We start from the raw sequence: 23,562 nt of genomic DNA, 5'->3' as shown, positions 1-23,562 counted from the left end.
AAACATGACCCAGCAAGTCTACTCCTAAGTATCCACCCAGAAGAAATGAAACCTATGTCCCCACAAAGACGTGTACACAAGTGTTCATAGCATTTACAATCGCCAAAAAGTGGGACCAACCCAACTGTCCATCAACTAATGAATGGATAAAAAAATGTAGTGTATCCATACGATGGAATACTCTTTGGCGATAAAAAAGAATGGACTAATACAGGCTACAACATGAGTGAATATCAAAGATATGTTAGGTGAGAGAAGTAGACACAAAAGAATACATTGTGTATGATTCGATCTTTATGAAATGTCCAGAACAGGCAAATCCTGAGAAACCAAAAGTAGATCAGTGGTACCAGGGACTGGGGTTGGGAATGGGGAATGGCTGTAAATGGACCTAAGATTTCTTTCTGAGGTGACAGAAATGTTCTAAAATGATACTGTGACAGTGGCATAACCCTGTAAGTAACACTGAAAGTCACTGTATTGTACACTTAAAATGGGTGAATTTTATGGTATGTAAATTATACCTGAATAAAACTGTTGGGAAAAAAGAAAAAACCCTACGATATGCATCAGAGGGTTTCTTTTTGGTTTTTTTTAATGCTTTCTTTGAGAAAAAAAATTTTTAATTAACATATAATGTATTATTTGTTTCAGGGGTACAGGTCTGTGATTCATCAATCTTACACAATTCACAGCGCTCACCATAGCACATACCCTCCCCAATGTCTATCACCCAGCGCCCCATCCCTCTCACCCCCGACCACTCCAGAAACCCTCAGTTTGTTTCCTGAATGGTTTCCCCCTCTCTGGTTTTGTCTTGTTCCATTTTTCCCTCCCATCCCCTATGATCCTCTATCTTGTTTCTCAAATCATCAGAGGGTTTCTTTATGGTGGATATTCAGTCTCTGTAAAAGGGATTCTTTTTCCAGTAAGTCCTAGAAAAATTCTAAAGCCATTCACATTGCAGTGTGAACGGAAGATGTAAAGGGTGGGTGCCTCACCTGACACCGCCTCCAGCTGCTTGGTGAGAGCGCACATTATGACGTCATTCTCCACTATATAGCCCATGTCATCCAGATTATCCTTATCGAACATTATCAGGGCCTCTGAGCAGGCATCCCACACCTGGAAACACAAAGGCAAAGTTTGTATTATAACCCAAAGAAGAGGAAATGTCTTGCTCTAATCAGAAACAGTACTGCCTTCCCCAAGTGACAGAAGCAGAAAAATCACAATGTCAATTCCTCTGGTAGGAGACAGAAGGTGAGAAGAAAATTCTCTTGAGAATGCTTCCCCCCACTTCCTTAGACTGAGACTGAACGGGAACTTCCTGCTTTCACATAAAATATGGAGACTATGGATTCCAAGACACAGAAAAGAATGTGGACAACCAAGATATCTTGCCAGAAGTGATAAAGGAGGCACCTGCATTCGCCGAAAGGCTCTGTATCTCATGTTGCAGATGGGATCCCAGGCACCAAAACCTACAAAAGAAAGGATCTATATATAGGCCAGAGCAACCTCACTGGGCACGTCCCTCCTCAGCTCTGTCTCTCCAACCTATGAAGTAAGAGATTGTTTTCAGTGTCCTCCAAGGACAGAAAAATACTCTCATTTCTTTCTTTGATATTAGGAGTTAAGCTGCTCTGTTCCCCAGTTCAGATTATATAGCATGTAAAAAGGACCGAGCTTTCATAACAAAGCCAAATCTGGGGCATCTGCGTGGCTCAGTCAGTTAAGCGTCCAACTCTTTGTTTTGGCTCAGGTCATGATCTCAGGGTTGGGAGACTGAGCCCTGTGTCAGGCTCCGCACTTAGTGGGGAGTCCGCTTGAGATTCTGTCTCTCTCCCTTTGCAGCCCCCCTCAAATACTTTTTTTAAAAACGCCAAATCACATTGAAGTTAGGGAAAATAAAAAAGGAAACCAAACCCATATTTTTGCATCATCCTACAGAAGTTATAAACTCTCTGGATAAAAACTATTTTTTGGGGGGTGCCTGACTGGCTCAGTCAGAAGGGCATAGCAACTCTTGATCTCAGGGTTGTGAGTTTGAGCCCCACAGAGGATGTAGAGATTACTTAAAAATAAAATCTTAAATTTTTTTAAAGATTTTTATTTATTTGAGAGAGAGGGAATGAGAGAGAGAGAGCATGAGAGGGGGGAAAGTCAGAGGCAGAAGCAGACTCCCCGCTGAGCAGGGAGCCCCATGTGGGACTCAATCCTGGGACTCCAGTATCATGACCTGAGCCAAAGGCAGTCGCTTAACCAACTGAGCCACCCAAGCGCCCCCTAAAAATTGTTTGTTGTTTTTTTTTTTGAAGATTTTATTTATTTATTTGACAGAGATAGCAAGAGCAGGAACACAAGCAGCGGGAGTGGGAGAGGGAGAAGCAGGCTTCCTTCCCACCAAGCAGGGAGCCAGACATGGGACTCAATCCCAGGACCCTGGGATCATGACCTGAGCCAAAGGCAGTCACCTAACCGAGCCACCCAGGCGCCCCTTAAAAATTGTTTTTAAGAGACAGTCTTTTTTTTTTTTTTTTAACCCCATAGCACTGAACAGATTTATTCAGTGGGGACATGTTTACTGAGCCAGACACAATTCTAGGTACTGAGCATAAAGTGTGAAACCAAACAAAGTTCCTGCCCTTCTGGAGCTAACATTCTGGTTGGAGAGACAGACAGTAAAAAAACAAATACATAATATATTGTCACGTAGTACTAAGTGTTATAAAGAAAAATAAAGCAGTATAAGGGGCTAAAAAATGATGGAAGAGTCTAATTTTTGACAGGGTGGTTCTAGATAGGATAGCCCGGGGGAGTAACATTTGGCAGAGACCTAAAGGCAGTTTCCTAATAGGTTCCATGTGCACACACTGATCTACACTCCAAAAGCACTTACTGTTTGTTTGTTTATTTATTTAAGATTTTATTTATTTGACAGAGAGAGACAGCGAAAGAGGGAACACAAACAGGGGGAGTGGGAGAGGGAGAAGCAGGCTTCCCGCGGAGCAGGGAGCCCAATGTGGGGCTTGATCCCAGGACCCTGGGATCATGACCTAAGCCGAAGGCAGATGCTTAACGACTGAGCCACCCAGGTGCCCCTCCAAAAGCATTTAGCATGCAAACTCCCTAGATCCCAAGAGGGCTGACTCTGGGAATAAAGAGGGTACTCCTACTAAAAGTGAACGATCATAATTAGTTCATATAGTTTCATTTCCACCAATTCATAATGACCCAACATCACAAATGAAGTCTACATGATGAACCCATATGTCCCAAGGACGTCTTCCTCAGACTGGGAGGTGACACTTTAATAGTGTCAGGGGTCCTCATCTTCAACAATGCACTCGATTACCATACCAACCCCCTCCTCACAGGATGCTCTAAAGCCTCTGCCCTATGGGACACACTCGAAAGCCAAGAGAGACAAGAGATTGGTTCTATGAAAGACCTTCTACTCACTACTGAGAAGGGTTGCAGAGCCGGGGGAAATGGAGCTGACTCTGTTGCTGTAAGTTTCTGGCAATTTCTCCCATACTTTCTTCGGACCTGCTTCTAGCAAGAGGATTTTCTTGTCACAAAAGTGAATATCATATCCTAAAATAAATAAATAAATAAATAAATAATCAACATTTTGTATCATAGTGGGAAAATCAGAATTTCTTCCCTTTCTCACGTCCAAGAGAAGGAACAGATTAACTAATTCCTTAGCCCTTAGGATACAAATTTCTCACAGAGCACACAAAAAGGAAACACCACACAAAATCCTAAGCAATACCTTATACCACTATTTCAGCCGTGTGAACCACCGTGCCCATGACTGTAAGGACTGTAAGGACTTAACAGTCCAACACCGGCCACGTGCAAAGAAGCAAAAAATGGCAAAACTCACTAGGAGCCAGTAGAATTCCCTAGAAAGGAAGAATGAAGTAAAAAGGCTGAAGTATTTAGACACCAGATATTTCTAATCTTTAAACTGTTAAGTCACTAAAAATTACAAATCCTGTTCAACAGAAAAATGGAATATTTAATAAACAAAATTCGTTGTGGCGAGATTAAATCGAGGATAAAGAATTATTTGTGAAAGAAAAGGAGCCCCCCAAATACATCAATTGTACCTACAAATCTGGTCCTCAAACACCTGTATAGGGGAGTAAAAAGGGGACTTGGGGACTTGCTTACTGGGTGCCTAGACAGTCCCCTCCACCGTGGCTCAGGGAAAGACACGGAAACAGTAAGCAGGGAGCTGCTGCAGCCAAGAAAGGAGAAAAAAACGTGACAGGATTATGAGAGAAACACTGTAGGTTTTACTTCGTAATGATGACAACCCCACATTTTTGGGAATCTAAATGAGAAGAGCGGCATTATTATAAGATGCAACTAGGTCGCTCCGGTGAACAGGCAGTGAGCGGCACCAGGTTCACGTATACCCCGCCCTTGCTGTGCGGCTGTGTTTGCACTGGAGGATGGGAACAGCCACGCTCCCCGGAGTGGACTGCCTTCTGGTCCAGCACACCTCCCCGCCTTCCAGTATCTGCCCCACCCGAATGCCCCCCTGGCCACCTCCTCCCCCCGGATCCTACTTGCTCAAGCCTCACCTCCCCAGCGGTGTTCAGACCACTCTGCACACCTCTTCCCCCAGCACAGGTCAGCGGTTGTTCCTCTAGGGGAGCTTTCGTTTCATAATCACTTCTATTAGTTATTTACAAGTCTTTCTCTTTTGCTAGATTCTAAATTCCCTGGGGGCAGGAACCATTTCTTTTCTTATGGCTAATATTCCCAGCGGCAAATGCTCTATCTCCTCAATCCATAAAGTAGCGGGCATTTTTGTTAAATGAGAGACAAGGGAACCAACAGGAAAAAGAATTGTATTTCCAAATACCTTATAATCAGGTTCAATATTTTATTTTTTAGCTATTTAAAGTGACATTTTAGAAAACCCATTTGGAGGAAAAAATAGCACAAAATCTCAGGCGGAGAGTTTACTTGACTCAACAAGAGAAAACACTCCCAATGCCACACCTGCCTCTGAAAGGCTGTGGATCTGCCCAAGGTCCCAACTGCTTTACAGGAAAACAGCGAGGCTTGCTCACTGAATAAATCACATGAAAAGATTCCAAACCTTCCAGAGCTTCAACTTTCACGTTTAACATTTTTCTCTGAGCTTTTTTAGGAAATTGGCCAGTGTGTGAATTTTCTTTTGTAAACCTGCGTTTGGTAGTGTTGACTTTGAGCAGAGATTGTCACAACCCAGTGTACTCGGGCCCCTGACCTTTCTTTTGTAGACTTATACAGAGAATTCTGTATTATGACTGTTTTAAAGTCAGTCCTGACTTTGAGGATTTATACTTCTATGGAAGAGACGGAAAACAGAAACAATTACAATACAGAATTCTCTGTTTAGGGGCGCCTGGGTGGCTCAGTCGTTAAGCATCTGCCTTCGGCTCAGGTTATGAACCCAGGGTCCTGGGATCAAGCCCTGCATCGGGCTCCCTGCTCGGCAGGAAGCCTGCTTCTCCCTCTCCCACACCCCTTGCTTGTGTTCCCTCTCTTGCTGTGTGTGTCTCTCTCTGTCAAATAAATAAATAAATAAATCTTAAAAAAAAAAAAAAAGTACAGGCTCCTGGGCCCCACCTGGATAAACCCAATCAGTCACTGGAAGTGAAACCTGCAATCCTCATTTTTTTAAAATATGCCCCCACAAACTGGTAATGGGTGACTGTCTTCAAGGAGAATTGGGTGGCTAAAAATAAAAAATGGAAGTCTCACTTTACATTCTTTATACTGTATGCCCTATACCCTTTGTATTTCAGAACTCAAAATCCCTTTTGAATTTTCTATATGTGCCTTAGTTATTCAACACCTCCGAACAAAACAAAAACCCCAGGTGATTCTTAAATGCACTCAAGCTTGAGAACTATTTTAGCCCACTGACCAGTAGGTACAACCAAAATGGCTGTCAGGAAGGTATATATACCTGCCAGAGAGTTTTGTGTCTCAAAAAGGCTTTGTATCTCCCAATTACCAACAAGATTTTATTTATTTATTTGACAAGAGAGAGACCGCGAGAGCGGGAACACAAGCAGGGGGAGTGGGAGAGGGAGAAGCAGGCTTCCCGCTGAGCGGGGAGCCCCGATGCTGGGCTCGATCCCAGATGCAGCTCTTTCTGCCCACAGGTCCTGTCCCCATGCTGTAAGAAAACCACCTTTTTGCACCAAAAAAAAAAAAAGATTATGAGGATTAAGTACAAATGTATGCAAAATACTTTAAAAGATGCCTATCCATAACAAGTACTCAATAATTGATGACTATGTTTTTTATAATTACTTTGAGACTCAAGCCGATTAGTTCATACAAAGCTTTGTTTCCCACCAGTATCCCAAAAGAGGAGCCACCCTAGGGAAGATGTGGCTGTTATACCTTATTCTTAAGTCAACAAAGACTTTTACATTATTAGTGATCTTTAATTTGTGAGGCCAGAAAACTCAGATCCAATTTCTGCAAGTCACTATACAATTGTTAAAAGCCAAAGATCTGGGGGTGCCTGGGTGGCTCAGTTGGTTGAGCGTCCGGCTCTTGGTTTTGGCTCAGGTCATGATCTCAGGGTCCTGGAATCCAACTCCGCATCAGGCTCTGCGTTCAGTAGAGTCTCCTTTTCTCCCTCTTCCTTTTCTCTCCCAACACCCGCCCCCCCATGCATGTGCACGCTCTCTCAGGTAAAAAAATTTTTTATAAAAAAGGGGGGGAAAGATCTGGAGTTTGGTGGCATGAGGTTCAAGTTCTGAGTCTACTACCAGTTGGTTGTTACGACTCTGGTCCTTACTTAAACCTTGCTAAGCAATTTTCTCACATAAAATATGAAAACAGTATCTCCATCACAGTGAAGTGAACCAGCCTAAACTATACATGTAAAAGCAAAGTCCTTACCTCACTTTACATACACAGTTTAACTCAAAGTAGATCACAGACTTAAATCTAAGAGCTAAAACTACAAAACTCTTAGAACACAAAAGTGAATCTTCATGAGTTTGGGTTAGCTAATGATTTCTTCGATATGAAACCAAAAGTGTAAGTGGTAAAAACTTGACAAGTTGAATTTTATCTAAATTAAAAACTTCTGTGCTTCAAAGGACACCATCAAGAAAATGAAAAGATGGGGTGCCTGGGTGGCTCAGATGGTTAAGCTTCTGCCTTCAGCTCAGGTCATGATCCCAGCATCCTGGGATCGAGTCCTGCATTGGGCTCTCTGCTCCTTGGGAGCCTGCTTCTCCCTCTGCCTCTCTCTCTCTCTGTCTCTCATGAATAAATAAATAAAATTTTAAAAAAATAAAAATGAAAAGGCAACCCATAAAATGAGAGAAAATATTTGCAAATCACTTCGCTGTTAAACGACCTGTGCCCAGATTAAACAAACAAAAACAACTCTTAGACCTCAATAATAAAAAGACAAACTGCCCAAAATTGCCCAAAATGGGCAAAGGGGGGTGTCTGGCTGGCTCAGTGGAGAGCATGCAACTCTTGATTGTGGGGTCCTTAGTTCGAACCCCACACTGGGTGTGGAAATTACTTTAAAAAATCAAAATAAAATGGGCAAAGCTTCTGAATAGGCATTTCTTCAAAGATATACAAATAAGCATATGAAAGGATATTCAACATCATTAGTCATTAGGGAAATTCAAATCAAACCAGGAGATACCACTTCACACCCACTAGGATGAATATAAACAAAAATACAACAGCAAGTGCTGTCCCGGATGTGGAGAAACTGGACCCCTCATATACTGCTGGTGGGAATGTAAAATGGTGCAGCCACCTTGGAATACCATTTGGCAGTTCTTCAAAACAAACAGAGAGTTACCATGTATGTGATCCAGCAATTCCACTCCTAGAAATGGATATATCCAAGTAACCCAAAATATATGTTTACACAAAAACCTATATCCAAAATAACAGCATTATTCGAAACAGTCCAGAAGTGGAAACCCAAACGTCCATCAACTAATAAATGCATAAACCAAATGTGGTACATTGACACAATGCAGAATTACTCAACCATAAAAAGTACGGGCGCATGCTACAACCTGGACGAACCTTTAAAACAAGCAGAATCCAAGCACATGAAAATGTCAGGAAATAGCAAATCTATAGAGACAAAAAGTTCACGAGTGGTTGCCTAGGGCTGAGGAGCTTTGGGGGGAAATGGGCAATGACTGCTAATTGGTTCCTGTTTCTTTGGGGGGTGATAAAAATGTTCTAAAATTTATGGTGGTGATGGATGCACACCCTGTTAATATACTAAAAAACCATTAAATTGTATGCTTAAATGGGTGAACCTTCTGATATGCAATTATATCTCAAAGGAGCTGTTTTTAGAAAGAAACAAAACGCCTAGCCCGATACAATGCCTGATTACTTCCAACTGTGCCCATTCCTGGGTAACAGCGGGCGGGATTTAGAATGACTCCTAAGGACCCTCCCACTTTTGACCCTTCGGAACCCTGAAGGACCAAACGCTTGTTTTGGGGCTCCTCTAGGCAGGGGAAAGACCACAGGAGCTCAGGGCTCCCACGGTCCTCACGGTTCCTCCACGGCCCCACTCCCCGCCACTATCTGCCTGGAGATGCGCTTACCCAAGGCACAGGCCATGGCGGCACCCACCAGGCCTCCGCCCGACACCACCACATCGTACACCGTGTCTGCCTTGGCGCCCGACCACCTCCGGCAGGAGAGCAGCGGGCCTCTCCCAGGAGCTGCAGGTGCAGCCCTCCACCGGCTCACAGCCAGCCGGGCCGCCATGGTGCTGACCTGCAACGTACTTGGCGCACCGCTAGGCCCTCCTTTTGCTGCACTTCCGGAGCAGAGCTCTCCAATCACTAGCTGCTTCCGCCCCGGCCTCAGAGCCGGAAATAGAACGCGCAAAGAGTAGGCCAATCAGAAAACGATCCTTGCCAACTTGGGCGGGAAAGATTAGAGGCTCCCTGGGAAGGGGGACTGGGTCAGGCATCCGCCTGGGAGCCAATCAGAGGCCAAAGCTGGAAAGGGGCGGAACCTGATCGCGTAGCTAGTACCGCCACCGCAGCCAGCGCGTAGCCCGCCGCCGTCACCGCGGCCTTCGTCTCTGACTCGCGGGGATGACCATCGGGAAGCCTCCGGGAGCCCCGGGCGGCGCTCAGTGGAGCCGTCAGGTGAGGAGAGAACGAGAAGGAGAGGAATTAGGGCTGCGCCCCGGAAAGGAATCTCTAAGAGAGGAAACTGTTTGACGTTGCCTTGGAGACAGACGACAGGGGCGTGTCGCAGAGGGGCGTGGGATTAAAATCGGCCGCCTTTAGGGACCGGCAGGCGGACTCCCTAAGGGGTTGAGCCTTATGTCAGGCCCTCCATCGAATCACAGCGATGGCCCTCGGTTTTCGCTTATCCTGTCAACTACCCTAGGACTGATAGAACGATGTTGTCCCCGTTTTGTAGAAAAGAAAACTGAGGCACAGAGAGAATAAGAAATTTGCCACAGTGGGGCACCTGGGTGGCTCAGTCGGTTAAGCGTCTGCCTTCGGCTCAGGTCATGATTGATCCCAGAGTCCTGGGACTGAGCCCCGCATCAGGCTCCCTGCTCAAGCGGGGAGTCTGCTTCTCCCTCTCTCTCTGCCCCTCCCCCCACACGCATGTGCTCGCTCGCTCGCTCTCAAATAAATAAAATCTTTAAAAAAAAAAAAGAAATTTGCCATAGAATCCATACAGAAAGTAGATTGGTGGTTGCTTAGGGCTGGCAAGGAGGGAAGGGTTGGAAGCACTAAGCGAAATAGAGAGTGACTGCTAAATGGTATGGGCTTTCTTTGGGGTGATTGAAATGCTCTAAAATTGATGGTGGTGATGGTTGCACAACTCTGTGAATATACTAAAACCCATTGCATTGTACTCTTTCAGTAAGTGAATTGTATGAATTGTATGGTGTCTGAATTATATCTCAATAAAGGCATTTAAAATTTTTTTCCCCAGGATCCCATGCTCCTCAGTAGCAGCGCAAGGGCTGGAGCACATACACACGTTTGACTCAGAATCCAGTGTTCTTTTCAGTATCAGAGCTGGACCTTAGAGAATCATCACCAAGTGTCACCTGGAGGCCTGTAGCAGCCTACCTCCAACTGATTTCTAGATGCAACCAGTCATCTTATCCAGTCCAATCCCGGCTACACACCTGGTTCTCTAAGGATATCTCATACCCCTGTCCTCCAGCCACACTGGCGCTCCTTCTACCTCTCCAAGAGCCAAGTTTATTCCTGCTTGAAGGCCTTTGCATTTGCTTTTCCTTGAACCCAGAACGCTCTTACCCCAGATCTTAGCAAGGCCGGCTCCCTCTCATCAATCACGTGTGAGTCTAAAACTCCTCTGCAGTGAGAAAGTAAAAATCAGCCCAGGACTGAGAAAGTACAATGCAGACTGTAACAGACACAGCTAAGGTGAGCAGCCAGATTAGCAGAAAACAATGTTTCTCCCAGGGCCAAAGTGTACCTGCAAAAAGACTAAGACCCCCTTCTAAGTGATGATGCTTACCTATCAATTACTTACCCAGCCTCATTTTGTTCTAGTTACCTTTTGAATAAAAATTGCTCAGTCACTCACTTACTGAACTGTGCCGTCTTCATGACAGCATCCATCCAGATCCTCAGAATCATTCAGGATAAGCCAACCCTAGAAAAAGCCCTCCCCCCACCCTCTTACTGAAAGTCCCCACCCTGCAAGTTCCCTTAATTTTTCATGGTGTACTCCAACAAATTAATAAACCTAACTCTGATTATAGATACTGTTCCTAGTGGTCTTTATCTGATGGGCTTTTATCAACAGAAAAGCTTCCCCAAACCACTTCATCACTGTATAATCTCTCAACTTATGTCTTTGATTGAATATATTGTCATCTTATATGGTCTGTCTCCCTCTCACTAGAATGTAAGCTTTGTGAGTAGGGACCTTGTTTGACTCATTCTCAGCCTAATGCCCAGTGCACATTAGGTACCAAATAAATATTTTCTAAATGAATGGAGTATTTAAACCCACTTTCTGTGACATTGTTCTTTCGGCTAGACCACATTGTTCAGTTAATTATTCATTCCTAGTAACGGGGCAGATAGAAGCTTAGAATTAGGAGGAAAGCAGAGGTGCAGGAAAAAGAAGATTGGCAACCAGTAAGTAAAGCCCAACTAAGGCAAGGCGCAGGGTGTGGCTGAGGTCTGGTGCGCTTCCTGGAGTGCAGGGGACAGAATGCATGCTGCAGAGTACTCGGTAACTGCTCACCTGTTGCTGCCTTTCCCTGCCCTTCAACCAAGTGTACCCCATATACCGATTTGTGAAATTTCTTTAAAGTAAGGAACACATTTTTCTTCCTTCCCAGTCCCTAATGCACAGAGACTTATTCAAAGTGAAATTAATGGTTATGTTTTGCATAAATGTGAAATGATAGTTGACCCGTCTATTCTATTTCATTGTAGGTATTTCCCCCCAAGTCCTCCTCAGACTCGGATACAGAAGAGGAGTTGTCTGGGGATGGGCTGGTTTTGCCCAGGGCTGGCAAACTGGATGACTTCCTTGGCCCAGAGGACTTGACGCTTTCTGAATCTTCTGACTCAACTGGGAGCTTTTACGAGACCCTGGAGGAAGTAAAGCAGAAAGGCAGGTGGTGCCTGTTGGAATCCCTTTATCAGTCTGACCCAGACAGTGGTGAGAACTTCTCCGAAGATGATGAGGACCTGGAGAGTTTCTTCCAAGACGAAGGCAGGGGGAAGCCACAGGTCCAGTACCCCGTGTCTCCAAGGTAAGGCACTGCAGTTCACCAGCTGCTTCATGCACAACTCTGGCCAAGTCACATCATGACTCTGGGCCTCATCCTCTTCCCAGTAAAGCAAAGACCACTTCTGCAAGTTGTCCCTTACCCAGACTCCAGCTCAGAATCAGCCTTTGGAGCCAAACATGTTCTGGTTCCTACCCAGCCGTCCTAAATCACTTTGGGTTACCCTAGTCATTGGAAGCACTGGAATTGATTAAAGGGATGTCTTTCTCACTCCCTCCCTGAGAATGGCAACAAGGTACATTTACCTTGGCCAAGCCCTGTTATATGCATGTCCGCTGCATTTACATGATATTTAATATTTATTTTCTCTTCCCACTAACCCTGTAAGTAGATATTATTTTTGCCGTTCTCCAGATGAGTAAATCGAGGTTCCAGGCAAACCCTGCTAAAGGTCACACGGCTGGTAATTGTTTGAAGCAAGATTTGAACCTGGGTCCGACTCTAAAGCCCTGCTCTGTACCCTTGCACTGTTCTCCCGCCCATATGAAAATAGTAGAATGCAGGGCGCCTGGCTGGCTCAGGCGGTGGAGTGTGCAACTCTTGATCTCCGGGCTGTGAGGTCGAGCCCCGGAGTGGGTGTGGAGATTACTTTAAAAAAATAAAATCTTTAAAAGAAAAAAACCCCAGAAAATATTAGAATACAAAGTGGCAATTCTTGAATCAGTTCTGAGAAGAGACTTCCTAACGGGCTGCTAGATGGCCTGAGGGAAAGGAGGGAGGCCCAGCTGAGAGAGGAGAGGCACAGGCTCAGAGGCCCAGGGGGGTGGGTGATGCTAGGCTGAGAAGCGGCTGCCACCTCCTGGGAGGGAGGACTGGGGAGGAGCCGGAGGAGGAGCCAGCCGCCGGCCTCCAGCGTCCTCCACGTGTCCTCCACGCAGCTGCTTTCTCCCCCTAGGTGTGGCCCCACAAGGCGCTGCAGCTCGCTGAGCAGCCTTCCGTCCGACGACCCCAAGGGTCAGCCCCCGCCACCCTCAGGCTCCAGGCCTCCTTCGCAGCACAGAAGCCGCAGCTCCTGGGCATCATCCCTCACCGTCCCTCGGCCGTTCCACATGACTCTGCGTGAGGCCCAGAAGAAGGCCCAGTGGCTGGCCTCCCCTGCCTCCTTCGAGCGGGAGAGGAAGCAGGCCCAGCAGCAGGGTCAGGAGGAGGCCGAGTGCCACCGGCAGTTCCGGGCGCAGCCCGTGCCCGCGCACGTCTACCTGCCCCTCTACCGGGAGATCACCGAGCGCAGCGAGGCCCGCAGGCAGGCAGGGATCCAGAAGAGGAAGGAACTGCTCCTCTCCTCCTTGAAGCCCTTCAGCTTCCTAGTGAAGGAGGAACAGAGAAAGGAAGCCGCTAAACAGAGGGAGTTGGCCGCCACAGCCAAGGCCAAGGTCCCCAAGCAGAAGGCCACCAGAAGGATCCCCAAGTCCATTCTGGAGCCAGCCCTCGGGGACAAACTCCAGGGTAAAGACCCCCCCACACACACCTTGCTGCCTGCTGCCTGGGGGCTACCAAGAGCTGCTGTGGGGATGTAGGCCCGGGGGTCAGCCTGGCTGAGAGAGAAATTCATTGCTCGGGAGGACCGGCCTCTGGGCCACGCTCAGGGCAGGCCGTGGGGTAGGGCTGGCTCTGTCTGTGCCGTGGGGAGCCCTGGCACGAGTGGGCCGTGCGAGGTGGCGCAGCATTCCCCAGCTCGGTCCTGTGAGCGCTGCCAGAGAGATGGCGAATGCGCAGAGAGCCAGGGAGATACGGCCAAGGACTGGCTTAGGCCAGTGCCGCCTCCAGCTGGCCCTGAGGCCCGCTCCCACCCCCCCACCCCCCATCCTGGTGAGATGCACATTCCAAGAACTGGGGTTCGATAAAAGGACTCAGGCTTTACTTGTTCAGTAAGGTGCCAGGCCCTGTCTGGGATAGACATGGAGTTGGTGGACACAGGAGGAAGACAGGTACTAGATAACAAAGCTACAGATGTGAGGGGTCTGCAAGGATGAAAGGCTTGCCCCTCACAGAGCACAGGGGAGAGGGACCTAGCTTCACATGTGGTGAGGCTGTGGGAGCAGATAGGGAAGGGCCCTGGGGGAAGTGAGCGCTGAGGCGGACCCTGAAGGATGGGAAGAGGGAGGAAGAGTGAGCCAGAGAGAACAGCGCGGAGGTCAGAGGCCGCTGAGCACATTCAAGGGACGACAAGGGGCAGGAGAGAAGAGGGAGTGGGGAGGGAGAGGCAGGCCCGAGCCACACCTGGGGGCTTGTAGCCGTGGGAGGAAGTTTGGACTTCATCCAAGGGCACTGGGGGGGCCACTGAAGGGCTCTAAGTAGGCTGGCTCCGGATCAGATCTGCGGCTTGGGAAGATCATTGAGGGGGGAGGGCCGGGCCTGGAGGGATGTTGGTCTGGATGCAGTTCAGCGGCGAGATGGTGAAGTTAGCAGCAGGGACGGTGAGGAGAGGCCAGACTGGAGCACGCTTGAAGAGCAGAGACCACAAAACTTGGGACTGACCAGAGAAGGCAGGCAAGAATGATTTGGGCAACAGCGTTAGCCTCTGGGTGGGTGGCGGGGACTTGCCCTGAGTCGAGGGGGACCTGGGAGAGGAGGGGTGACGGGCCTGCCCCTCCAGCTCCGCCTTGGAAGAAGGACCCACAGAGAGCGCTCAGTCCGTGTCCATGGTGGCTGCCTCACAGCCTACTGGCACCTGGCAGCCGTGTCCTGGCCAGTGTTTATGAACGAACTCTCCAGAAAAGACAAAGCAAGCTGATCTGTAGTGTTTGCCATTTTCCGTGGTCTAAGTACACCTCTCCTGGCCAACGCGGAGCTTCCCATATGATGTCAGCTGGTACCCGAAATTCCTGCAAAGCTGTCGGTCGGCTCTGGCACACCACTGCTAGTGTTTGAGGGAACATTCTCCAAACCTTTAGGGATGCGGTGGGGTCCCCTCTCTCCCATCACTTGCCTGACTTCTTCTCCACAGAAGCAGAACTCTTCAGGAAAATTCGCATCCAGATGCGAGCCCTAGACATGCTCCAGAAGGCCTCCTCCCCTGTCGCCTTCTCCGGCGGCCGGCCTGACCCACAGCCTCGCACAGCTACCCGAACCCAGAAGGAAAAGCTTGCGTTTCTGCACCCTGACTTTGGATTCCAGCCTCGGGTGAATCCTGCCGTCCCTGACTATGAAGGCCTTTACAAGGCCTTCCAGAGAAGAGCTGCCAAGAGAAGGGAGGCCAGGGAGGGGACCCGCAACAAGCCCTTCTTGCTGAGAACCAGCAGCCTGCGTGGCACTCAGCGGCCCAGTGATGCCGCCACGTCCGGAGGGAGGAGGGTGAGAGCCTGGGCAGGTGCAGGAGGGGCAGGGCCCGGGACCCAGCGGACCAGCCAGTCTCAACGGGAGGCACTTCTCCTGACATTTTCCTATCTTTTTTTTAAAAAAAAACCCTGGCTCATTATAGAAGACTGATGATGAGTCATTGACCTCTATCTCTGAAACTAGTAATACATTATACGTGAATCAATTGAATTTAAATTTTAAAAAGTTAAAAAAAAAACAACACTGGCTCAGTTGTAAGCGCCACAATTCCTATAAACTTAGTACCATAAGAATACTTTCTTTCTTCGCCTCCCTAGAGGGAACTTTTCTAAAGGAAATTTGCAGAAATAAATCCAAGTCTAGAACATAGGGAGTTGGGACCAATTGCTCACGTCCCTATATCAATTCTAAAGAACTCTTCTCATCTGATTTTAAAACTTTAGGATTGTTATCCAACTTTAGGCCTGGTAATAAACTCATTATTACTCTTTCTCTAATCCCAGAAAAAAAAAAAAAGATTCTTGGTCTGACTAGTCCTTCACTGAAATTGAATCCTAGGTTAGAATAGAAACTAGTCACACATTGCTGTCCCATCAATACCAACCTTCGTTTCTTCCAGGACTCTCCACAGCCACCAGCCACACCGCTGCCAAGGAGTCGTTCTCTGAGTGGCCTTGCTTCCCTCTCTGCCCACACCCTCCCTGTGCACATCACGGACATCACCAGGAAGAGGGAATCTGCAGTCAGGTGAGTGGTTGGGCTCGAGATCTTGGCCCAGGATCGAGATCAGTGGTCAGCGCCTGGGTCTTGACCCCGATGCTAGAAACCATCCTGCTGCTGGGCCTCCTCTTCGGTTATTAGAGAGACCTATAGGGGTGGAAGGGAACTCTTTGAGAGGGACAAGAATACACGTAACACTCCACACGTAGTGCTGGAGAACACCTGGCCATCCCTCAGCAGATAGTCAACTCTGTGCCAGTCACAATGGCAAGGCTGGAGATACCTTATGGAACCTCTAGTTTATTATCTAGTATGAAATACAGAAAAACAAAGAAGTTACCATATTTTGCAAGAAGTGCAGTGGTGGGGGAATACAGGGAAACTTGGGGGCACTGGACAGCCTGGGGCAGGGGTCTCTTTAATAGATCTCTGAAGAATGAGGAATTAGCCGAAGGCTGGAAAGAAAGAAGATTCCAGAGAGAACAACATGGGGGAAGACCCACAGACAAAAGAGGGAGCTATTAGGAACAGGAACGCAGAGGCGCATGGCGGCAGGTGGCGGACCCAGTCACAAAGAGAAGGCATCCACCGCACAGATTTGAGATTCTCTGATTCATCTTTGGGGAACTCTCAGAAGTTGGTTGGGAAGCAGGAGCCGCCTTACTTTTTAATTCTTTAACTGACCTGACTCTGTCATGGTCCTGCTGTCATCAAACCAGCACCCCAGCAAGAGCTCCTCCACTAGACCTCTGAGCTGAAGTCAGCAGGAAAGGTCGTGGTAATCCAAGCAGCTGAGCTCTGGGAGAGGACTAGCATCTTAGTGTTTTCCTGTGGGGCTCACAGAGGAGAACACAGGACCTACTTGGCTCTTGAGGACCCACAATGGGGATCTTAGAAATGTATTTAGAATCCAAGGGATACTCCCTTCTTCCTCAGATGTCTTAGAGCGACTAAATGAAGGCTAAATGCATCAGTATCTTGAGGCCCCAGTAAGGTAGGCCTTAGGAACCAGACGCTGGTGCCTCTAGGGGATGTCCATATCTGCTTCCCAGCAACAGGGAGTTTGATATAATAGCAGACTCAGCTTTCATGCCTTCCTTCCTAATCTGTTCATTTGAATGTAAATAATCCAAATGCAAGAGTCTTTTTTTAATACATATTTTTTATTTTTTATTTATTTTTAAAATTTTATGTATTTGAGAGAGAATGAGAGCGAGTGAGCGAGCATGAGAAGGGGGAGGGTCAGAGGGAGAAGCCGACTCTCCACTGAGCAGGGAGACCGATGCAGGACTCAATCCTGGGACTCCAGGATCGTGACCTGAGCCGAACGAGGGCAGTCACTTAATGACCTGAGCCACCCAGGCGCCCCAAATGCAAGAGTCTTGACTGTTGTTTCTTTTGGTAGAAACTCCCCATAGTACCTTGTCAAATGATACTTAGAAAACTAGGTGCTGTAAGTTAACCCCAAACTGTGCATGGAAAGAGGCCTTTCTTCAGTTCTCTATGAAAATGCAGATTTGTATTCCCAAGGGACCATGACCCCCGGTAACTTCCAGTCCACCCTTTACAGCACAGAGGTCAAGTTGGGAGTCAGACATCCTGGTTCAAATCTTGGCTTTTCCACAGGCATGCTGGGTGGCTTTGAATAAGTGACTTACCTTCTCTGAACCTCAGTCTCCTTGCCTATAAAAAGAGGGGCTTACAGTTCTTACCTCATAGGGCAGTTATGAAGATAATGGATATAAAGCACTTGATTCCTTTATGCTCTTGGTTCAGAGTAGGTAGCTCAGCAAATGGCAGCTCTTAGAATCATTTTGTTTCCAGACAGGCCAGAAGCCTGAGTGTAGGGACATTTTAACTCATATGTTTTTCAGTTCAATTAATGAACTTCTCCTGGGGCAGAAAATCACTGTGTCCATAGTGCTGGGAAGGCTTGTTCTGCCAATCTCAGAATCCTGTTCTTTCTGAAATGCCAGTGTGGTAAATCACTCCCTTCATAGAAAACACCATTTTACTTTCCAGAGAGGTTACTAAGATTGCTTTTAAATATACTCAAGTTGGTCATCTGTATGGTTTTTGCGTCCTCTCTTTAGAAGTTCACTTGAAAAAAAGGACAAAGCAGATGAGAGTACTCAGTGGTTGGAGATGCACAAAAAGAAGTGTCAAGCAATGTCGAAATCCGTGACCTTGCGTGCGAAAGCCATGGATCCCCACCAAAGCCTGGAGGAGGTGTTCAAAGCAAAGCTGAAAGAGAATCGGTCAGTGTCCTCCATGTGTCAAAGGGTGTGCCTGTCTTGGGATCCAACAGATCATTGGCCTTGAACAACGGCAAAATGGAGTTATTAGAGTAGACTCCTATAATTGCACACAGTCCAGGATTTTGCTAGGCAGAGTTAGGAATTTACAATGTCCTTGGGAATTACTCTGCTTAATTGGAGTGAAGGGTATTTCAGATTGGAAAAAGACAGAATTCATTCTAAAAATCTTGTTAATTCCAGGAACAAAGACCGTAAAAGAGCAAAAGAGTATAAGAAAGAATTGGAAGAAATGAAGAAGAGAATACAGACAAGGCCGTATCTCTTCGAACAAGTTACCAAGGTAAAACTAAACCATCATTCACTTTCTTTCAGTCTTGGATGAAAGGGCTCTTAGAAATGACGGAAAAATTTATTTTTAAAGATTTTATTTGTCAGAGAGAGAGAGACAAAGGGAGAACACAACCACGGGGGAGGGTTTGAGGGAAAGGGAGAAACAGACTCCCCATTGGGCAGGGAGCCTGACTCAGGGCTCAATCCCAGGACCCTGGGATCATGACCTGAGCCAAAGGCAGATGCTTAACCGACTGAGCCACCCAGGCATCCCAATGATGGAACAGTTTAATATCTGGGTATTAATAACATTTCCTGGAGGCTCAGAAAGATTCTAAATTGGGCCTGTTTTATTAATTACCATCCCACCCCCCACCCCCACCCCCAATAAGTAGTGCAGTGGTGAATGTTGCTTGGACTGATTTCATCCAAGACTGGACTCCAGAGACATCTATTGGGAGTATTTCACTTTCTGGAGTGTTTGCTACAGTCTAGCTTTCAGTTTGAATCATGGTGAGGGCTAGATCCCACATACTCAGTGACAGTTTGGCTGTGTTAATGAGACGATCTTTAACTTACTAACATCATCTCTCCCCCTGTAGTGCTGGTCCCCTGGGCATCCCCAGCCTCTAGAGCTGTGGCAGGCACATTTATGGGTCTTCAGACATTGAGATGCTCACAAGCACCCCATAAAGCCCTTTTCAGATTAAGTGGCTTTCAGGATGGAAGAATCATTTTAAGGTGTTCTCTAGACCTCTAGGAAAGTTGGACCCAGTTGAGATCTCTCCCTAAGGAAGCTCTGGAGCTATCTGAACAGCCTTAGAAAGGCCACCATCCCTGGAGGTTTTGGGTTGTATCAGACTCTGTAGATCCTTCTTCTCTCCAGTTTCAGAAAAAAGTTGGGGTTTCCTAGTGACCTGATTCCAACTGCTGGACATTATCTCCATCTTACAGCCAGTGTGTTATGTAGGCATTTCCCAGGTATACTCCTCCCCACCCCCATACATGCCACACACAGAGTCACACATGCTGGACAGTCTTGGGTTTACTTAGCAACTTGCATTGTTCAAAATCTCTCATAATGACCTTTCTTCTTTAATTTTTTCAAGCAAAGCTCACTCTCTGATCTCAACAGATGTTTCACCACTCGAGGAAAAATACAAAGTGCTCTATATGATTTTGCTTAAATCAAAACAAACAAGAAATAACCTTTTTCTGGTCCACGTGCAGACCATCTATCCTGTTAAGAGTGTTACTAGTGGGACACCTCGGTGGCTTAATCAGTTAAGTGTCTGCCTTTGGCTCAGGTCATGATTCTGGGGTCCTGGGATTGAGTCCGGCATCGGGCTCCTTGCTCAGTGGGGAGTCTGCTTCTCCCTCTGCCTGCCGCTCTCCCTGCTTATGCTCTCTGACAAATAAAAATCTTAAAAAAAAAAAAAGTGTTACTAGTGTAGTTTATTTCCTATTTGTTATATGTTAGTGGGGTTTTTTTGATAGTGTTCATGATAATGGTTTGTTTTTATTTTTTATTTATTTTTTAAAATTTATTTATTTGACACAGAGAGATACAGCAAGAGAGGGAACACAAGCAGGGGGAGTGGGAGAGGGAGAAGCAGGCTTCCCGCGGAGCAGGGAGCCCGATGTGGGGCTCGATCCCAGGACCCTGGGATCATGACCTGAGCCGAAGGCAGACGCTTAATGACTGAGCCACCCAGGCGCCCCTGGTTTTTAAATCTTTTTTTTTTTTTTGAAGATTATTTACTCTAGGGACACCGAGGTGGTTCAGTCGGTTAAGTGTCTGCCTTCGGCTCAGGTCATGATCCCAGGGTCCCGGGATCGAGCCCCACATCAGGCTCCCTGCTCCGCCAGGAGCCTACTTCTCCCTCTGCCTGCCGCTCCCCCTGCTTGTGCGTGCTCTCTCTCTCTGACAAACAAACAAACAAACAATTTTTTTTAAAAGATATTTATTTACTCTAGAGAGAGAACACAAGCAGGAGGGGCAGAGGGAGAGAGAATCTCAGTTGACTCTGCACTGAGTGTGCAGCCGGACTCCCGGGGCTCAGTCCCAGGACCCTGAGATCATGACCTGAGCCAAAACCAAGAGTTGAACGCGTAACCAACTGCGCCACTCAGGCGCCCCTGGTTGTTTTTAAATCTTAAAATGTTTTTTAGTCCATTTTTTCATCTGAGTCTCACTTGGTCTTTCAAAAATCTAAATCCTTGCTTCTCAAAGGTGTGGCTCCCAAATCAACAATTGGCATCTCCTGGGAGTGTTAGATGTACAGAATTGTGAGCCTTATCTGAGACCTACCAAATGAGAATTTACATTAATAACAAGATCTTCAGGTAGTTCTATGCACTTTAAGGCTTGAAAAGGCTCGAAGAAATTTTCATGCACACCAGTGCCCAGCATTAATGGGGAGTTGGGGTAGGGGGCAATTTTAGGCATACAGATGAAGCAAGTGATTTAGAATTACCTGGTAATTCACAAGACAGCTCCAGCAGATTAATTTCCATTCCACAGGACCTTGCCAGGAGAGCCGCAGAACAACGGTATCGAGACACCCTGCAGCAGGCTGGGCTGGATGAAGACTTTGTGAGGAACAAGGGTCAGGGCAGCCGGGTTGTACGATGGCGGGAGCAGTCAGAAGTCCGTGACTGTCCCAGGTAATCTCAGATGCTCCTTGTTATCCTGCAGCTCTCAAACTGCCATCCCTTGTAATGCCACCACTCGTATATTTTGAGATCACAATCCTGTATGTACAGAATACTAACCCAGAGATCTCCACATAATACATTTAAAATGGGAGAATAATGCAGTTATAAATTAAATATAACTATTGTATATGAGGTGTAGATTCCTTCAATTTGAAACAGATCATTTTTCCAATTCTAGTTACAGGGCCATCAATCAAAAGTATTACTTCACTTTTGAAGAACAAACGTATGTGTGTCTGTGAGTGTAAAGGCGCCCCCATGTATATTTTTACTTACTATAAAATGATAAAACTATTTTTCTAGCACTTTTTATTTTGTTTGGATAACTGAAGGTAAAAACCTATATAGAGCCACAATAAAAGCTATACTGTCCTGAACAATCAAAGCCTTTCTTTTCCCCTCAGCATGGTCACCACGGCTTGTTAAAATCTAGCACTCATGGGTCGCCTGGGTGGCTCAGTCGTTAGGCGTCTGCCTTCGGCTCGGGTCACGATCCCAAGGCCCTGGGATCGAGTCCCCCCATCGGGCTCCATGCCCCGCAGGAGGCCTGCTTCTCCCTCTCCCACTCCCCCTGCTTGTGTTCCCTCTCTCGCTGTGTCTCTGTCAAATAAATAAAATCTTTTAGAATAATAAAAATAAAAATAATTAAATCTAGCACTCATTAAAAACGTAACTCATTAGCAGCACCCGCCATTGGTAAGTGAAGGGGAGAAAAGCATAGTATCGCCATTACTCTCAACTTTTGTTTCTTAAATCCTAACGGCCCCTCCCCTAATTCCTATCCCAGTTTTCCCCCTAGAAATTTCCTTTTACACCCCATATAAAATAATGAAAATGTTGAAACCATCCTTAAGCCTTACATAATGCTTTAATTAAAAACATTTTATTTCATAATGCTTTAATTTATTCTGTAGCACCCATGAAACTACAAAACTCAGCACCAGAAATGCACAGCAGGATTTAGAAGAATCTCTACAGCAGCCTACAAGCCCCAAGAAAGAACTGGAAGAGCTGTCTTATGAATTGCTAGATAATTTCAAATCACTTGCTTAATCAGTAACACTTAAAATTACTGCTTTTCAGTATTAACCAGCTAACTTGGAGTTGAGTCAAGGCAAGCAAAACTTGGCTTCTGAGTCATGGCTACTCTTGGAGAATGGGGAAAAGAGTAGTAGCAGGGGGGAAAAAAAGCAGATGACAAACAGGGAATGAATGGTTTAAGTAAATCAAAGTGAACAACCTCAGGGCAGACGGATCAGAGCTGAGTTAAGTAAGCATTCTTGCTTTGTGCCTCCTACTTTAAAAAAAAGGGCACAAGCCCAAATGCCTAACAGAGGCTAGTTAGGAAACAAAGAGATCACATGGGCTGGGTATAAGATAGTAGGAGACAGTAGAGACTAGTGTCTCTGCTAGAACACAGGCCCAGAACTGCCACATCAAGTGAGCTTTCAACAGAAGCCAGAAATTTGCATGTTGGCAACTAATTTAAAAATTATTTAGAAATATTGTGTGGGGTAGGAAGGGAAAAATGAAGGGGGGAAATCGGAGGGGGAGACGAACCATGAGAGACTGTGGACTCTGAGAAACAAACTGAGGGTTCTAGAGGGGAGGGGGTGGGGGATGGGTCAGCCTGGTGATGGGTAAAGAGGGCACATTCTGCATGGAGCACTGGGTGTTATACGCAAACAGTGAATCATGGAACACTACATCAAAAAAAATTAAAAAAAAAAAAAAATACCGTGTGGGAGTAACAAAACACCTGCAGGATGACAAGCTTGCAGCTTCTAGTACAGGGTCTCCCAACCTCAGTACTATCGACATTTTGAGCCAGATGAGTCTGTGTTGGGTGTTGGGAGAGGGGGCTGTCCTGTACACTGTAGGATGTGTAGCAGCATCCCTGGCTTCTACTCACTAGATGCCAGTAACTCCCTCTCCCCAGTTGTGATGAACAAAAATACTTCTAGATATTGCCACATGTGGGGCAGGGGGCAGGCAATAAATGTTGCCAATTAAGAACCATGCTACAGTATAAAAGTAAGGCTACAGGAAGTAAAAACTGGCAAATTAAGAATACAAGAAATTGACATGAACTCAATCTACATAGCAAAGGATGATTATGCATGTCATTAACAAATTAAGAACTATATTTATTTATTACAGCAGTTAATTCTTTCCTGTTATCTGTTTAGAATATGCCACTGTGTGCATGGTATGTATGTGTCAGCATGAGGTTCATTTTAAATAAAGTGAAAATTCTCTGACAGCCATGATTTTCTACTAGTAAGTGATCTCTGGAACACTCTTCTTCTTACCAATGATTAATCAGATGTTCTCTAACTGGCTGTAAAGACAGGATGATAGCAAGAGTGCCTACTCTTAACAGAAGTACATTTCTCATGTTTTTGTTTTTTTTAA

General features: G+C 46.3%; 2 protein-coding genes across 7 annotated transcripts in view; one reads left to right on the top strand and one right to left on the bottom strand.

The window, feature by feature from the left end:
• The window catches only part of COQ6 (coenzyme Q6, monooxygenase), a 22,211-nt gene extending 6,467 nt beyond the window's left edge, over positions 1-15,744 (bottom strand). The window contains exons 1-4 of one of the 4 annotated variants that reach the window (XR_010405262.1): positions 8,634-8,851; positions 3,466-3,600; positions 1,426-1,484; positions 1,002-1,125 (exon numbers count right to left, since the gene is read on the bottom strand). Coding sequence is in view for 3 of the 4 variants with exons in the window: in XM_064571321.1 (XP_064427391.1) it covers positions 1,002-1,125; positions 1,426-1,484; positions 3,466-3,600; positions 8,634-8,799 (484 nt within the window). In the remaining variant the exon portion in view is untranslated. Of the gene's footprint in view, positions 1-1,001; positions 1,126-1,425; positions 1,485-3,465; positions 3,601-8,633; positions 8,852-15,725 lie in introns of those variants that run through there. The other 3 variants (XM_064571322.1, XM_064571321.1, XM_045901200.3) reach the window with 3 other exon arrangements.
• FAM161B (FAM161 centrosomal protein B) lies at positions 9,032-23,562 on the top strand. Of its 3 annotated transcripts, XM_045901198.3 has the most exons (10): positions 9,032-9,188; positions 9,997-10,457; positions 11,484-11,806; positions 12,738-13,288; positions 14,790-15,136; positions 15,741-15,868; positions 17,935-18,099; positions 18,340-18,439; positions 20,954-21,096; positions 22,062-23,562. In XM_045901198.3, exons 2-10 carry the CDS (start codon positions 10,431-10,433, stop codon positions 22,198-22,200), a joined length of 1,923 nt encoding a protein of 640 aa, XP_045757154.2. In that variant the 5' UTR covers positions 9,032-9,188; positions 9,997-10,430; the 3' UTR covers positions 22,201-23,562. The 3 variants fall into 3 exon arrangements, with proteins under 3 accessions (XP_045757154.2, XP_045757155.2, XP_045757153.2); XM_045901199.3 differs by lacking the exon at positions 9,997-10,457 and having other exon boundaries at positions 9,040-9,188; positions 14,790-14,965; XM_045901197.3 differs by lacking the exon at positions 9,997-10,457 and having other exon boundaries at positions 9,040-9,188.

Source organism: Mirounga angustirostris, unplaced genomic scaffold (genome assembly GCF_029215605.1).
Source record: "Mirounga angustirostris isolate CCGP_5_RB_7025 unplaced genomic scaffold, mMirAng1.0.hap1 SCAF_9, whole genome shotgun sequence".
Classification (NCBI taxonomy): domain Eukaryota; kingdom Metazoa; phylum Chordata; class Mammalia; order Carnivora; family Phocidae; genus Mirounga; species Mirounga angustirostris.
The sequence above is the reverse complement of the archived record's forward strand: the minus strand, read 5'-3'. Positions and strand labels throughout refer to the sequence as shown.